Source organism: Kogia breviceps, chromosome 17 (assembly GCF_026419965.1).
Source record: "Kogia breviceps isolate mKogBre1 chromosome 17, mKogBre1 haplotype 1, whole genome shotgun sequence".
Classification (NCBI taxonomy): Eukaryota; Metazoa; Chordata; class Mammalia; order Artiodactyla; family Physeteridae; genus Kogia; species Kogia breviceps.
The window spans coordinates 43,510,514-43,528,519 of NC_081326.1; the positions used below are offsets into that span (position 1 = coordinate 43,510,514).

The 18,006-nt window shown below is 35.6% G+C and overlaps 1 protein-coding gene across 1 annotated transcript in view; it reads left to right on the top strand.

Moving 5' to 3' along the window:
- SPAG1 (sperm associated antigen 1) overlaps positions 1-18,006 on the top strand; it is a 99,625-nt gene that overhangs the window by 7,276 nt on the left and 74,343 nt on the right. Inside the window, exons 4-7 of the mRNA XM_067017202.1 lie at positions 5,602-5,727; positions 9,864-9,925; positions 10,429-10,538; positions 11,141-11,246. Of these exons, the coding sequence (XP_066873303.1) occupies positions 5,602-5,727; positions 9,864-9,925; positions 10,429-10,538; positions 11,141-11,246 (404 nt within the window). The remainder of the gene's footprint in view (positions 1-5,601; positions 5,728-9,863; positions 9,926-10,428; positions 10,539-11,140; positions 11,247-18,006) is intronic.

Consider the following 18,006-nt stretch of genomic DNA (forward strand, 5'->3'; position numbering starts at 1 on the left):
AACCCGTGTTTCCTGCATCGGCAGGCGGATTCTCAACCACTGCGCCACCAGGGAAGCCCACTTGTAGACTTTTTGATGGTGGCCATTCTGACCAATGTGAGGTGATAACTTCATTGTAGTTTTGATTTGCATTTCTCTAATAATTAGTGACATTGAACATCTTTTCATGTGCCTTTTGGCCATCTGTATGTCTTCTTTGGAGAAATGTCTATTTAGATCTTCTGCCCATTTTTTTGATTGTTTTATATATATATATTGAACTGTATTAGCTGTTTGTATATTTTGGAGATTAATCTTTTTTCATTTGCATCATTTGCAAATATTTTCTCCTATTTTGTAGGTTGTCTTTTCGTTTTGTTTGTGGTTTCCTTTGCTGTGCAAAAGTTTTTAAGTTTAATTAGCTACCATTTGTTTATTTTTGTCTTTATTTCAATTATTCTAGGAGATGGATCTAAAAAGATATTGCTGCAATTTATGTCAAAGAGTGTTCTGCCTATGTTTTCCTCTAGGAGTTTTAAAGTATCCAGTCTTACATTTATGTCTTTAATCCATTTTAAATTTATTTTTGTATGTGGTGTTAGAGAATGTTCTAATTTCATTCTTTTACATGTAGCTGTCAAGTTTTCCCAGTACCACTTATTGAAGAGCTGTCTTTTCTCCATTGTATATTCTTGCCTCTTTTGTCATAGATTAATGACCCAAGGTGTGTGGGTTTATTTCTCGGCTCTCTATCCTGTTCCATTGAGCTATATTTCTGGTTTTTTGTGCCAGTACCATACTGTTTTGATTATTGTAGCTTTATAGTGTAGTCTGAAGTTAGGAAGCCTGATTCCTCCAGCTTCATTTTTCTTTCTCAAGATTGCTTTTGGCTCTGTGGAGTCTTTTGTGTTTCCATACAAATGTAAAAATTTTTTGTTCTAGTTCTGTGAAAAATGCCATTGGTAATTTGATAGGGATTGCATTGAATCTGTAAATTGACTTGGGTAATGTAGTCATTTTGACAATATTGATTCTTCTAATCCAAGAACATGGTATATTTTTCCATCTCTTTGTGTCATCATCGATTTCTTTCACCAGTGTCTTATAGATATTGGAGTACAGAGCTTTTGCCTCCTTGGGTAGGTTTATTCCTAGGTATTTTATTCTTTTTTATGTGATGATAAATGGGATTGTTTCCTTAATTTTTATTTCTGATCTTTTATTGTTATATATAGAAATGCAGATTTCTGTGTATTAATTTTGTATCCTGTGACTTTACCAAATTCATCGATGAGCTTTAATAGTTTTCTGGTAGCACCTTTAGGATCTTCTATGTATAATAAGTATCATGTCATCTGCAAATTGTGACAGTTTAACAACTTCTTTCCCAGTTTGGATGCCTTTTATTTCTTTTTCTTCTCTGATTGCTGCGGCCAGGACTTCCAAAACTATGTTGAATAAAAGTGGCGAGATTGGACATCCTTGTCTTGTTCCTGATCTTAGAGGAAATGCTTTCAGCTGTTCACCGTTGAGTATGATGTTAGCTGTGAGTTTGTCATTTATGGCCTTTGTTATGTGGAGGTATGTTCTCTCTTTTCCCATTTTCTGGAGAGTTTTTATCATAAATGGATGTTGAATTTTATCAAAAGCTTTTTCTGCATCTATTGACCATTCTACTTTCTGTTTCTTTGAGTTTGGCTAATCTAGATACCTCATATCAGTAGAATTTTAATTTCAATTTCTACTTGTACATTACAAGCTTATAGTTATCTAGAATTGGTCTTTTTATATTGACTGTGTATCCTGTGTCTTGTTTAATTCAAACTAACACATTCATTCTAATAGCTTTTTTTGTAGATTCCTTGGATTTTCTTTATGGAAGATTATGGCATCTGTGAATATTGAAAGATTTTCTTCTTTTCCAGACTGGCCGCCTTTTATTCCTTTTACTTGCCTTATTCCATTGACTTGGACCTCTAGTACATTGTTGAAATGAGAGCAGATATCTTTGTCTTGTTCCCAATCTTAGGGGAAATCATTCAGCATTTCATTATGTTACTTTTAGATTTGTATAGATGTCCTTTATCAGGTTGAGGAAGTTCCCTTCTGTTCCATGTTTGATGGATGGAGAATTTTTATCATGAATGGATATTGAATTTTGTGAAATGCTTTTCCTGCATTTATTGAGATGAACATATGGTTTTCTTAGTAGTCTGTTAATAAGGTAATTTATGTACACTGTTTTTGAGTGTTATAGTAACCTTGCATTCCAGGATAAACCCTACTCATCATGATGTATCTTTTTTATATGGATTGGATTGCTAAAGTTTTGTTAAGGACTTTTTGTGTCTATGGATCATGAGAGATATTGGTCTATAGTTTTCTTGTAATGTCACTGTCTGGTTTTTGTAGTAGGATACTGTTGACCTCAGAGTGAGTTGGAAAGTATTCTCTCTTCTGTTTCCTAGAAAAACTTGTGTATAATTGATATTATTTCTTCCTTAAATGTTTTCTAGAATTTACCATTGATGCCATCTGGGCCTCAAGTTTTCTTTATTGATAAGGTTTTAACTATTAATTCAGTTTCTTTAGTAGACTCACGGCTATTCAGGTTATCTTCAGAGATTTCTCTCTGTCCAGCTCTCTCCTCTCAGAAATCTTGCCTCCTCAATTCTTGCAATCTTGGTCTCCCCAAAGTCTGACCTCCGTTCTTCTAAATTCATTGAGACCTAAGACTGTTTCCTTTCCCTATGCTGTAGCCTGGAAACACTAGGCAGTCAGTTTGGAGCAAATGTAGGGTTTACCTCATTTGTTTTCCTTCTTTCAAGAATTATAGTCCTGTGCTACCTGTTGTCCAGTGTCTGAAAACTATTGTTTCATATATTTGATCAGGTTTTCTAAAGTTTAGGCAGGAGGTTAAATCTAGTCCCTGTTACTTTGTCAGAGCTAGAAGCCCCTTTAATGACTTTTTAAGAGTGCTTTCCTACATATTTTAATTTTTCCCTCAATTTGTTAATTTGCCTTGTAAGTTTTGTGTGTGGTGTTTATTCATTTATTTATTTTTATGCAACCACACCTCTTGATTTTATCCTTTATGATCTTTACATTTGTTTTATACTTGGGAAAACTCTGTCTCCATAAGATACATATTTACCTATATCATCTCATAGTTCCTTTGTGGTTTCATTTTGCTTAAGAAATATATATTTTTTTAAACAGACTCTGGAAAAACAGGTTTTTTTTTTGGTTTTACTTTATTTTATTGACCATATTTTTTCTGAGGTAAATCATACACTTGAAAACAATGTGAGGCATGTGTAGTCTCTAACTCAGAATGCTAATTTTTAAAAACTTTCAGCTTTCTCATTTTGTCATTTTATTGACTTGAGTTTGAAAATTTGGTAATTAATCTCCAGGTTAAAATAGCAGTTCTTGTCCAGCGTTCTTTGGCTTTATTTTCTGAGGGGTAAACAGCTGTTTTAATTGCAGGGCCTGCTTTTCCCCAGCTGTGTGTTCTTTCAAGGTCAATTCTTAAGTTAGTTTCCTTCTCATCTCCCTTCCTTCATACTTTTCTTGCCACTTCTCCCTTGTTCCCAGTTCTCTCTCTCCCTTTCCTCCTCTATAATCCTTCCTCTCTCCTTTTACCTTTCTTCCTTTGTTTTTCTTTTTCTCTTCCTGTTTCTCCTGTTTGCTTCCTTTTCATCCTCCCCGCCTCCTATATGGGTAGGACAGTTAATATAGTTTATCCTAGCCCCTATTTGAAGAGTGTCTGACAAATATTAGACCCTCACTATATATCTGCTGAATAATAAATAATAGAATTTCAGAGATAATAAGGAAATATCTTACTCAATTTTTCTGGCCTCTGTGATGATTCAGTTTAATAAACATTATTGTGAACCTAGTATATGCCAGACACTGTGCTAGGTTTTTTTGTGTTTTTTGTTTGGTTTAAGTACTTCACCTTTTTTTGTATCTAAGTTAAGTTTTTCAGGGAATTTGTTTATTTTATCTAACTTGCAAAGTTATCGGTATAAATTTGTCTAAAACATCCCCTTATCATTTTTAAAATATCTGTAGAATTATTAGTGATGTACCTCTTTTATCCCTGATACTGGTAATTTGTATTTTTTCCTTTCACTTTCTTTTGACTAGTCTTGCTAAGTGTTTGTCAGTTGTATTAATTTATTTCCAAAAAACCTAGTTTTGAATGTTGATTTTCTTTATTTTTCTATTATCTGTTTTACAGATTCCTACTTTTATTTTTTAATATTTTTGTTTCCTTCTACCTACTTTGGCTTTAATGTGTTTTCTCTCTCTTCATTAGTTTTTTAAGGTAGAAGCTTAAATAATTGGATCTTAAGCCTTTCTTCTTGTTTAAAGTTGTATATTTCCCTCAATACTTTATCTGAATCCTACAAATTATATGTCATGTTTTCATTATCACTTAGTTCAAATTATTTTCCAATTTCCCATCTGATTTCCTTTTTTAACCCATGATCTCTTTATAAGTGTATTGTTTAATTTCCAATTACTTGGGGATAATCTAAATACTTATTATTACTGAATTCTAGTTTAGGTCTGTTGTGGTCAGATACCATACTTTGTATAATTTCACCCCTATCAAATTTATTGAGACTTTTTTTGGCCTATGTTCCATGTGCTCTTGTAAATAACATAGAAGTCTTTAATATTGATTAGGTCAAGTTGGTTAATGTTCACATCTGCTGTAACATTACTGATTCTCTTTTTGTCCACTTTTTCCCTGTGTCCATTCTACTGTTAATCAAATAGATTCATTTTGGATACTGAGTTTTTCATTTTCAGGATTTCCATTAAATCTTTTTAAAGTTTCCATTCTTCTCCCAAAGTTCTCAGTTGTTCATGCATGTTGTCCACCCTTCTCACATATTTACTGTAGCTGTTTTTAAGTCCCTATTTGTTACTTCCAACATCCATCCGCTCTATGTGTCTGCTTCTATTGACTGTGGGTAATGTTTTTCTGCTTCTTTGTCTCTCTTGTTATTTGTATATATATACTGACCATTGTATGTAAAAAAAAATCAGTGGAATCTGAAGTAAGCATGTTCCTTCTCTCAAACTGCTAGAGTTGGAGACTGGGTCAATCTAATCTGTATGTTAAGTTGCAGCTGATGTGCTAACATTCTTGAGATTAAGACATAGGCTCTGCCCTCAAGGAACTTACAGTGTGGTAAGAGGGACAAACAATAAATAGAGGATTTAAAATCTCTATGCTAAACACAGAGGAGGAACACTTTTAGCCCAACTAGGAAGTTCAGAGAAAGCTTGCTGGAAGGGATAATGAAAAAAGATCTTGTAAGATAAATAAAGTAGGAAGGGCACCAATGAATATACTGAATAATATTGAACTGTACATTTAAAAATAGTTAAGATGATACATTTATGTTATTGTGTATTTTCCTACAATTGGAAAAAAAATGAGAGAGTAAGAAGGGCATTTCAGGTAGGGAAAATGGCATGATCAAATTGTCACCTAAAAATTGACCCATAGTAAACTATGATGATGTACAGTCCTTTCTAATGCCTGGTTAATTATTTCAAACTGTATATTTACCTTCTTTTTTCCTCTCTTCTTCTCAGAGTTGGGTATCAGAAATTAAAAAAGAAGATGATAAAATACACTTTCAAGAAACTGAAACATTTCCAGCAATGGAAGATAATTTGCCTCCAGTTCGTGGTTCAAACAGCCATCTTCATGTTGCCAAGGTAGGCCTTTTTGGTGTGGGGAGTGGGTGGTAGGGGGAGAAAATTGTTGTTTATTAAGAGCATTATCTTGGTTTAATCAGTGTAGCCAAAGTGTGATGTCCTGTAGGCAGCTGGGGATTTTTTTCAGGTGATCATGTGTTATCACCTTCTGGAGTAGGCCTCACCTGGAGATCAAAATCAAACAGTATTTTCATTTGAAGACTTGCATCTTGGGTTTACTGCCTTCCTCATTTTTTCTTTTGCCATTCTGTCTCTTCTAATCTGACAAGTTTTAATGAGTACTTAAGATCCGATTCAGTGTGTAAGAGTTTCAGGGAGTAATTTCATGTATCCAATAGAGGTACAGAGGGAGTAGTTTATTACACAATTAAGTATGGATTTAAAGCATTAAAAAGATGGATTAATCTGTTTAATTAACCCATTAAACATGGATTTCAAGCAGTTGTAGATGTCATTTCTCTGTTTAGTGCATTTCTCCCCCCATCTCCAGCCCCTCATTTTAATTTTTCTGAGATTGGTCCCTATTTTGCCATGCAGATCTCTCCTTGGTAAACTATGGCTTCCATAGAGAAGGGGCCTGTTGGAGTTCCAGGTTCACTTAACTTCAAGTTAATATTGAGCTTCTTGGCACCCACCTGACCCTGATATAGAACCCAGCAGTTGTCTCCAGTGGGCCTTCGCTTGGATCACACATTCCATTCCCTTTGCCCTCCTTTTTTTTTTTTCCTTTTATTCCAATCATCTTTAAAAGGATGTTTACCTAAGTCTCTTCATTTTGGGTTGAGTCATTCTTGTTTTTCTCGTCCCTTCTTTGAGTCCCCAGTTTTATTTGGAAAACATCCATAGCCTTTTCATCACTCTGCTCCTTGGTAATTTACCTTCCTGGGTCTTTTCACTCCTCATTAGGAATTACTCAGGTAACTGAGGTACAAAGTAAGTAAGTATAGGAAAGATACCACTGTCTGTAATCAGTGAATTCGTATTTATTGAGCACTCATTATGTGTTAAGTCTGTGTCCTGAAACTATAACAACAAAAAACATTTGGTCTCTGTCCTCAAAGAGCTTACAGTCCAGTAGGGATAGACAAACTAGTGGTACAGTGGTTCTCAAAGTATGGCCCGTGGACACTGGTTGTCCCAGACATCCTTCTAGGGGATCCAGAAAGTGAATGTTATTTTAGAAAATAATGCTGGGGCTTCCCTGGTGGCGCAGTGGTTCAGAGTCCGCCTGCCGATGCAGGGAACACGGGTTCGTGCCGCGGTCAGGGAAGATCCCACATGCCGCGGAGCAGCTGGGCCCATGGCCATGGCCGCTGAGCCTGCGCATCCGGAGCCTGTGCTCCACAATGGGAGAGGCCACAGCAGTGAGAGGCCCGTATACCACACAAAATAATAATAATAATAATAATAATAATAATAATAATGCTGATGCTTTTGTCTCTTTCACTGGGTTGACATTTGCACTGAGGGTAAAACTGCTGGTGCCTTACCATTAATCAAGGCAGTGGCACCAGCTGAACTAGCGGTCATTGTTTTCTCCATTGCTGTGCATTCATAGTAAAAAATTCCAATTTAACTTAAAAGTGTCTTTGTTGAAACAATACAACTTTTTTTGTCATTAAATCTTGAATCTTGAGGACATATCTTTTTAACATTCTGTGTGTACCAAATGTAAAATAGATAGTTAGTGGGAAGCAGCCACATAGCACAGGGAAATCAGCTCCGTGCTTTGTGTCCACCTAGATGGGTGAGATAGGGAGGGTGGGAGGGAGAAGATATGGGGATATATGATATGTATAGCTGCTTCACTTTGTTATACAGCAGAAACTAGCACACCATAGTTGTAAAGTAACTATATTCCAACAAAGATGTTAAAAAAATATTCTGTGTGACAAAATGAGGAGTACACAGAAGGCACTTCACTGTGAAATGAAATATGATGGTTATCATAAGAAAAGCACTTGTGTGATGGACTGCCAGCTGAATTAGCAACTTTTTCCTGGAACAATTTTTACTTGAAGAAATGACTGACAAGCTACAGTTATTCAGAGTTGAGTTTTTGGCAGACATTTTCTTGGAAATAGTGAAATGGTCTATCACTTCAAAGAAAGCAATGAACAGTATTTGTTGCCAGTGCTAAAATCTGAGCTTTCAGGTAGAATTCAGAGTATTTCATATTAGTAGGGGCTCTCAAATACCTACTTGTGACAAAAAAATTTCCCCTTAAGGGAGATGCTTAATGACTTTTATGATGAGCTCCATGAGGATTTTTTTTTCTTTTAAACAATTGAGATATAGTTGATGTACAGTATTATATGAGTTACAGGTGTTATAACAGTGATTCAGTTTTTAAAGGTTATACTCCATCTATAGTTATAAAATATTGGCCATATTTGCTGTGTTGTACAGTATATCCTTGTAGCTAATTTATTTTATACATAATACTTTGTACCTCTTAATCTCCTACTTTGGTTTTGCCCTACCCCTCCCCTCTCCCCATTGGTAACCACTAGTTTGTTCTCTGTATCTGAGTCTGTTTCCTTTTTGTTATATTCACTAGTTTGTTTTGTTTTTTAGATTCCACATATAAGTGATATCATATAGTATTTGTCGTTTCTCTATCTGACTTATTTCACCTAGCATAATACCCTCCAAGTCCATCCATGTTGTTGCAAATGGCAAAATTTCATTCTTTATGTTTGTATACACTACTTCTTCTTTATCCATTCATCTGTTGATAGACACTTAAGTTGCTTCCAGATCTTGGCAATTGTAAATAATGCTGCTGTGTACATTGGGGTGCATGCATCTCTTTGAATTAGTGTTTGCATTTTATTCAAATATATACCCTGGGGTGGAATTGCTGGATCGTAGGGTAGTTCTATGTTTAGTTTTTTGAGAAACTGCCATACTATTTTCCACAGTGGATGCACCAACAGTTGTACAAGTGTTCCCTTTTCTTCACATCCTTTCTAATATTTGTTATTTATGGTCTTTTTGATGATAGCCGTTCTGACAGGTGTGAGGTGATACCTCATGGTTTTAATTTGCATTTCCCTGTTGATTAGTGATGTTGAGCATCTTTGCATGTGCCTGTCGGTGAACTCTATGAGGATTTTAACAGATATGATTTTTTAATTGTATAATGAAATGTAGGAATATTTGGAAGATCTGTGTGACTCCTAATGACCAATGATAGAAAATCGTGCTTGTATAAATGACCCATTCAGATGGTTTCAAATTATGACTTTTAAGAAACCATTTAAGAAACTATTTGTGAGCTGTTGTTTGCTTTCCTCCCATTCCCTTCAAGGTGCTTGCAGTGGACATGTGACCTGGGTTGAGCCACTTAATAGCACCAAGCTAGTGCTTGGTCAGTGATGGGCCCATAACCCAAGCTAGCCAATCAGAGTCCTTCCCTGGGATTTCTCTAACTAAAGATGGAGAGAAGAGTCACTCTCCTTTTCCTTTCTGATTGGGAGGGCTGTGGGGTTATAATCCCAGACTGTGTGTGACCACATTTCCAACTACATAGAAAAGCAAGCAGACATCATGGAAAACAAAATCAGGGAGAGAGAAGCAGAGACTTCTGGGGGAGAGAAGGAGAAAAGGGGAGAGAGGGAGAGCTGTAGAAAGAGGGTATATGAATCCTTTGTCCAGCAATACCCCTGCCCTTTCATCAGTTTGGTTACATAAGCCAATAATTTATTCTTTTCAACTAAAATTAGTTCAAGTTGGGTGTCTATCATTGCAAGCAAAACAGCTCTGTCTAACACAGCAAAGTAGTTATTCTTATTTCTTCAATGCCTAGGTTTTAAAAGAATGAATGATAGTTTAGTACATTTTATTATAAGAAAAATCAATAATAATCACATTTCACACATATAAGTTTTAAAATTTTATATATGTACTTAAAGTCCTGCCCATCACTCTCATAATTAACTACAAATTTAAAATTACTTTTTAACCTGCTGTATATTATTATGTTAAAAAAATTATAATACTGTCATTGTTGTAACTTCAAGGGTACCTATTTTTTTACCCAATTTGTGGACCTTAATCCAGTACTACACATTTATAGGAAAATCTGCTAATCTTATATTAAATATCTCATAAAATATAATTTTTTCTTTCAGGAAAAAAATTCTAAAAGTAAACCAGCTAAAAAAATTCCGAGGGATTATGCAGAGTGGGATAAGTATGTTTTCTATTTCTGTATATAAAAATTCTCTACCATAAAATATTGTAATAAATCCTTTATTGTTTTAAACCTGAATATAACAAATGTCAGGTTATATCAGTAGAGTACTAAGAGTATTTGGATTAAGCACTCTTGATTTTGTTTTTTCATTAAATAAAAAACTAATGCATCCTTTTATTTTTAAGAGTAACCAAAAATAACTAATGTAATAGTTATACCCATCCAAAATAAAAAATAACAAATTTTTAAATTAAGAGAAATTGGTCACAATTTTAATACCAAAGTTCCACACAGTTTAGGTCTGATTAATATTTAAGTCCTCACTAAATTCCATGTTTTCTAGGAAAGCATAGAGATGACTTCTAATACAAACCTATCATATATTTTTGGAATATTATTTCTAAAGGCACAGTGATACAAATACAAGAATATCAATAATAAATTTTATTCTCTTGTTTGTATTGAACTTTTTTTCTAGTTTTATTTTTCTTTCATTTAAGATTTGACGTGGAAAAGGAATGTGCGAAAATTGATGAAGATTACAAAGAAAAAACTGTAGTAAACAACAAGTTGCATTTATCTAAAATTGAGACAAGACTAGATACAGCAGGTAATTGGGGGAAAATAAGAATAATTTAGTAGTCTCTAAATTTTTTGAAATATAATAAAAGCTGTTGACCCAAAGACATTCTCTTTAAGTGCTGCAGATTTCCATGAAGTTTATGGATTTTCTCCTAGAGCTTACCACCTCTAACAAATTCCATTCTATCCTTTAACTTCTTAATTTTAAGAGTAAGAGTTACGATATTTAAATTTAGTAAGACTTAAAAGTATATATATAAATCTATTTTTTTACTGTAATTCATTTTTCATTCCCTTTTTCAAATCTTCTTTTTCCTCCAAATCCCTCAAATTTTTTTCTTTTTGCCTCAAAACAAAAAGATGGAGCAGGTTGTTTTCACTTGAAGTCCACAGGTGTATAGTAAGTACCATTAAAGTAAAACAAAACAATTATTCAAAAAAATCTAAACCTTCAAAAATTCTGAATAATTTTTAAAAAAGAAAAGAAATATCTCTAAATTAGGAAATTTTATCTTCTTTTATTTATTTTATAATTTTCTGTTTCTGTTAAAATAAGCATTCTTGGATTTAAATTTGTTAAAGTTATACTAAGTTATATTTTTACTTATAGCAGATAACATTTATTTCTAGGTCTAACTGAGAAGGAAAAGGATTTTCTTGCTACTCATGAAAAGGAGAAAGGTAATGAAGCTTTTAACTCAGGAGATTATGAAGAAGCTGTGATGTATTATACTCGGTGAGCAGATTTTTGTTGTGGTTTAAACTTACCATTTATTTATTTATTCATGTTTTAATTAATTTATTTTATTTTTTTGGCTGTGTTGGGTCTTCCTTGCTGTGCGCAGGCTTTCTCTAGTTGTGGCAAGTGGGGCCTACTCTTCGTTGCTGTGCACGGGGTTCTCATTGCAGTGGCTTCTCTTGTTGTGGAGCATGGGCTCTAGGCGCACGGGCTTCAGTAGTTGTGGCACATGGGCTCAGTAGTTGTGGCTTGCGGGCTCTAGAGAGTAGGCTCAGTAGTTGTGGTGCACAGGTTTAGTTGCTCCGCGGCATGTGGGATCTTCCCAGACCAGGGCTCGAACCCCTGTCCCCTGCATTGGCAGGCAGATTCTCAACCACTGCGCTATCAGGAAAGCCCAAAACTTGCCATTTAAAAAAATGATAATGTTTAAATTTAATTGTTGAAATGATGTAAATAAGCTAAATAATCAGTGTCAGAACCACTTAAGATATTGTACTTGTGATTTATCATAAATTCACTTGTGTTTGCCTTGTTTTTTCAATAGTTTCCTTAAACCTCCAAGCTCCCACTTCATCCCCACTTTTTAAAAAAAAATTTTTTAACATCTTTATTGGAGTATAACTGTTTTACAATAGTGTGTTAGATTTTCCTTTACAACAAAGTGAATCAGTTATACATATACATATGTTCCCATATCTCTTCCCTCTTGCATCACCCTCTCTCCCACCCCCCATCCCACCCCTCTAGGTGGTCACAAAGCACAGAGGTGATCTCCCTGTGCTATGCGGCAGCTTCCCACTAGCTATCTAATTTACATTTAATAGTGTATATATGTCCCTAACACTCTCTCACTTCGTCACAGCTTACCCTTCCCCCTCCCCATATCCTCAAGTCCATGCTCTAGTAGGTCTGTGTTTTATTCCCGTCCTACCACTATTCTCTTCATGACATTTTTCTTTTTCCTTAGAGTCCATATATATGTGTTAGAATACGGTATTTGTTTTTCTCCTTCTGACTTACTTCACTCTGTATAACAGACTCCAGGTCCATCTACCTCATTATAAATAACTCAGTTTATTTCTTTTTATGGCTGAGTAATATTCCATTGTGTATATGTGCCACATCTTCTTTATCCATTCATCTGCTGATGGACACTTAGGTTGCTTCCATGTCCTGGCTATCGTAAATAGAGCTGCAATGAACATTTTGGTATATGACTTGTTTTGAAATACGGTTTTCTCAGGGTATATGCCCAGTAGTGGGATTGCTGGGTCATATGGTAGTTCTATTTGTAGTTTTTTAAGGAACCTCCATACTGTTCTCCATAGTGGCTGTATCATTTTACATTCCCACCAGCAGTGCAAGAGGGTTCCCTTTTCTCCACACCCTCTCCAGCATTTATTGTTTCTAGAGTTTTTGATGATGGCCAATCTGACTGGTGTGAGATGATCTCATTGTAGTTTTGATTTGCATTTCTCTAATGATTAATGATGTTGAGCATTCTTTCATGTGTTTGTTAGCAATCTGTATATCTTCTTTGGAGAAATGTCTATTTAGTTCTTCTGCCCATTTTTGGATTGGGTTGTTTGTATTTTTGTTATTGAGCTGCATGAGTTGCTTATAAATTTTAGAGATCAATCCTTTGTCGGTTGCTTCATTTGCAAATATTTTCTCCCATTCTGAGGGTTGTCTTTTGGTCTTGTTTATGGTATCCTTTGCTGTGCAAAAGCTTTTAAGTTTCATTAGGTCCCATTTGTTTATTTTTGTTTTTATTTCCATTTCTCTAGGAGATGGGTCAAAAAGGATCTTGCTGTGATTTATGTCATAGAGTGTTCTGCCTATGTTTCCCTCTAAGAGTTTGATAGTGTCTGGCCTTACATTTAGGTCTTTAACCCATTTTGAGTTTATTTTTGTGTGTGGTGTTAGGGAGTGTTCTAATTTCATACTTTTACAGGTAGCTGTCCAGTTTTCCCAGCACCACTTATTGAAGAGGCTGTCTTTTCTCCACTGTATATCCTTCCCTCCTTTATCAAAGATAAGGTGACCATATGTGTGTGGGTTTATCTCTGGGCTTTCTATCCTGTTCCATTGATCTATATTTCTGTTTTTGTGCCAGTACCATACTGTCTTGATTACTGTAGCCTTGTAGTATAGTCTGAAATCAGGGAGCCTGATTCCTCCAGCTCCATTTTTCGTTCTCAAGATTGCTTTGGCTATTCGGGGTCTTTTGTGTTTCCATACAAATTGTGAAATTTTTTGTTCTAGTTCTGTAAAAAATGCCGGTGGTAATTTGATAGGGACAGCATTGAATCTGTAGATTGCTTTGGGTAATAGAGTCATTTTCACAATGTTGATTCTTCCAATCCAAGAACATGGTATATTTCTCCACCTATTTGTATCATCTTTAATTTCTTACATCAGTGTCTTATAGTTTTCTGCATACAAGTCTTTTGTCTCCTTAGGTAGGTTTATTCCTAGATATTTTATTCTTTTTGTTGCAATGGTAAATGGGAGTGTTTTCTTAATTTCCGTCTCAGATTTTTCATCATTAGTGTATAAGAATGCCAGAGATTTCTGTGCATTAATTTTGTATCCTGCTACTTTACCAAATTCATTGATTAGCTCTAGTAGTTTTCTGGTAGCATCCTTAGGATTCTCTATGTATAGTATCATGTCATCTGCAAATAGTGACAGCTTTACTTCTTCTTTTCCTATTTGGATTCCTTTTATTTCTTTATTTTCTCTAATTGCTGTGGCTAGAACTTCCAAAACTAGGTTGAATAAGAGTGGTAAGAGTGGGCAACCTTGTCTTGTTCCTGATCTTAGTGGAAATGGTTTCAGTTTTTCACCATTGAGAACGATGCTAGCTGTGGGTTTGTCATATATGGCCTTTATTATGTTGAGGAAAGTTCCCTGTATGCCTACGTTCTGCAGGGTTTTTATCATAAATGGGTGTTGAATTTTGTCAAAAGCTTTCTCTGCATCTATTGAGATGATCATATGGTTTTTCTCCTTCAGTTTGTTGATATGGTGTATCAAGTTGATTGATTTGCGTATATTGAAGAATCCTTGCATTCCTGGAATAAACCCCACTTGATCATGGTGTATGATCCTTTTAATGTGCTGTTGGATTCTGTTTGCTAATATTTTGTTGAGGATTTTTGCATCTATGTTCATCAGTGATATTGGCCTATAGTTTTCTTTCTTTGTGACGTGTTTGTCTGGTTTTGGTATCAGGGTGATGGTGGCCTCATAGAATGAGTTTGGGAGTGTTCCTTCCTCTGCTATCTTTTGGAAGAGTTTGAGAAGGATAGGTGTTAGCTCTTCTATAAATGTTTGATAGAATTCTCCTGTGAAGCCATCTGGTCCTGGGCTTTTGTTTGTTGGAAGATTTTTAATCACAGTTTCAATTTCAGTGCTTGTGATTGGTCTGTTCATATTTTCTATTTCTTCCTGGTTCAGTCACGGCAGGTTGTGCATTTCTAAGAATTTGTCCATTTCTTCCAGGTTGTCCATTTTATTGGCATAGAGTTGCTTGTAGTAATCTCTCATGATCCTTTGTATTTCTGCAGTGTCAGTTGTTACTTCTCCTTTTTCATTTCTAATTCTATTGATTTGAGTCTTCTCCCTTTTATTCTTGATGAGTCTGGCTAATGGTTTATCAATTTAGTTTATCTTCTCAAAGAACCAGCTTTTAGTTTTATTGATCTTTGCTATTGTTTCCTTCATTTCTTTTTCATTTATTTCTGATCTAATCTTTATGATTTCTTTCCTTCTGCTAAATTTGGGGTCTTTTTGTTCTTCTTTCTCTAATTACTTTAAGTGCAAAATTAGGTTGTTTATTCGAGATGTTTCCTGTTTCTTAAGGTATGATTGTATTGCTATAAACTTGCCTCTTAGAACTGCTTTTGCTGTATCCCATAGGTTTTGGGTCGTCGTGTCTCCATTGTCATTTGTTTCTAAGTATTTTTTGATTTCCTCTTTGATTTCTTCAGTGATCACTTCGTTATTAAGTAGTGTATTGTTTAGCCTCCATGTGTTTGTATTTTTTACAGATCTTTTCCTGTAATTGATATCTAGTCTCATAGTGTTGTGGTCAGAAAAGATACTTGATACGATTTCAATTTTCTTAAATTTGCCAAGGCTAGATTTGTGACCCAATATATGATTGATCCTGGAGAATATTGCATGAGCACTTGAGAAAAATGTGTATTCTGTTGTTTTGGGATGAAATGTCCTATAAATAGCAATTAAGTCCATCTTGTGTAATGTATCATTTAAAGCTTGTGTTTCCTTATTTATTTTCATTTTGTATGATCTGTCCATTGGTGAAAGTGGGGTGTTAAAGTCCCCTACTATAATTGTATTACTGTCGATTTCCCCTTTTATGGCTGTTAGTATTTGCCTTATGTATTGAGGTGCTCCTATGTTGGGTGCATAAATATTTACAATTGTTATATCTTCTTCATGGATTGATCCCTGGATCATTATGTAGTGTCCTTCTTTGTCTCTTGTAATAGTTTTAATTTTAAAGTCTATTTTGTCTGATATGAGAATTGCTACTCCAGCTTTCTTCTGATTTCCATTTGCATGGAATATCTTTTTCCATCCCCTTACTTTCAGTCTGTATGTGTCCCTAGGTTTGAAGTGGGTCTGTTGTAGACAGCATATATATGGGTCTTGTTTTTGTATCCATTCAGCCAGTCTGTATCTTTTGGTGGGAGCATTTAATCCATTTACAGTTAAGGTAATTATCGATATGTATGTTCCTATTACCATTTACTTAATTGTTTCAGGTTGTTCTTGTAGGTCTTTTCCTTCTCTTGTGTTTCTTGCCTTGAGAAGTTCCTTTAGCATTTGTTGTAGAGCTGGTTTGGTGGTGCTGAACTCTCTCAGGTTTTGCGTGTCTGTAAAGGTTTTAATTTCTCCATCAAATCTGAATGAGATCCTTGCTGGGTAGAGTAATCTTGGTTGTAGGTTTTTTTCCTTCCTCACTTTAAATATGTCCTGCCACTCCCTTCTGGCTTGTAGAGTTTCTGCTGAAAGATCAGATGTTAACCTTATGGGGATTCCCTTGTGTGTTATTTGTTGTTTTTCCCTTGCTGCTTTTAATATGTTTTCTTTGTATTTAATTTTTGACAGTTTGATTATTATGTGTCTTGGCGTGTTTCTCTTTGGGTTTATCCTGTATGGGACTCTCTGTGCTTCCTGGACTTGATTGACTATTTCCTTTCCTATATTGGGGAAGTTTTCAACTACAATCTCTTCTAATATTTTCTCAGTCCCTTTCCTTTTCTCTTCTTCTTCTGGGACCCCTATAATTCTAATGTTGGTGCATTTAATGTTGTCCCAGAGGTCTCTGAGACTGTCCTCAGTTCTTTTCATTCTTTTTTCTTTCTTCTGCTCTGCAGTAGTTATTTCCACTATTTTTTCTTCTAGGTCACTTATCTGTCCTTCTGCCTCAGTTATTCTGCTATTGATCCCATCTAGAGTATTTTTCATTTCATTTATTGTGTTGCTCATCGTTGCTTGCTTCCTCTTTATTTCTTCTAGGTCCTTGTTACCTGTTTCTTGCAATTTGTCTATTCTATTTCCAAGATTTTGAATCATCTTTACTATCATTATTCTGAATTCTTTTTCACGTAGACTGCCTATTTCCTCTTCATTTGTTAGGTCTGCTGTGTTTTTATCTTGCTCCTTCATCTGCTGTGTGTTTTTCTGTCTTCTCATTTCGCTTATCTTACTGTGTTTGGGGTCTCCTTTTTGCAGGCTGCAGGTTCGTAGTTGCCGTTGTTTTTAGTGGCTGTCCCCAGTGGCTAAGGTTGGTTCAGTGGGTTGAGTCGGTTCCCTGGTTGGGGGGAGTAGTGCCTCTGTTCTGGTGGATGAGGCTGGATCTTCTCTTTCTGGTGGGCAGGTCCACGTTTGGTGCTGTGTTTGGGGATGTTGGTAGCCATATTATGATTTTAGGCAGCCTCTCTGCTAATGGGTGGGGCTGTAGACCTGTCTTGCTCTTTGTTAGGGATAGGGTGTCCAGTACTGTTCGTTGCTGGTCCTTGAGTGAAGCTGGGTCTTGGTGTTGAGATGGAGATCTCTGGGAGATTTTCGCCGTTTGATATTGCGTGGAGCTGAGAGGTCTCTTGTGGACTAGTGTCTTGAGGTTGGTTCTCCCACCTCAGAGAGACAGCCCTGGTGCCTGGCTGGGGCACCAAGAGCCTTTAATCCACACAGCTCAAAATAAAAGGGAGAAAAAATAGAAAGGAAAGAAAAGGAAGGAAGGAAGGAAGGAGGCAGTGAGGGAAGGAAGGAAGAAAGGAAGGAAGAAATGAAGGAAGGAAGAAAGCAAGCAAGGAAGGAAGGAAGGTGGAGAGGAAGAAAGGAAGGAAGAGAGGAAGGGAGCAAGGAAGGGAGGAAAGAAGGGAGGAAGGAAGGAAGAAAGGAGGGAAGGAGAGAAGAAAGGAAGGAAGAAAGGGAGAAGACAAAATAAAGTAGGATAAAGTATAGTTATTAAAATAAAAAATAATTATTAAGAAGAAAAATTTCTATTAAAAAAAACCAGAAAAACAGGTCAGTCTAACCCTAGGACCAATGGTGAAAGCAAAGCTATACAGACAAAATCTCACACAGCAGCACACACATACACACTCACAAAAAGAAAAAAAGGGGAAAATAATACTATATCTCGCTCCCAAAGTCCACCTCCTCAACTTGGGATATTTCGCTGTCTATTCAGGTTTTCCACAGATGCAGGGCACTTCAA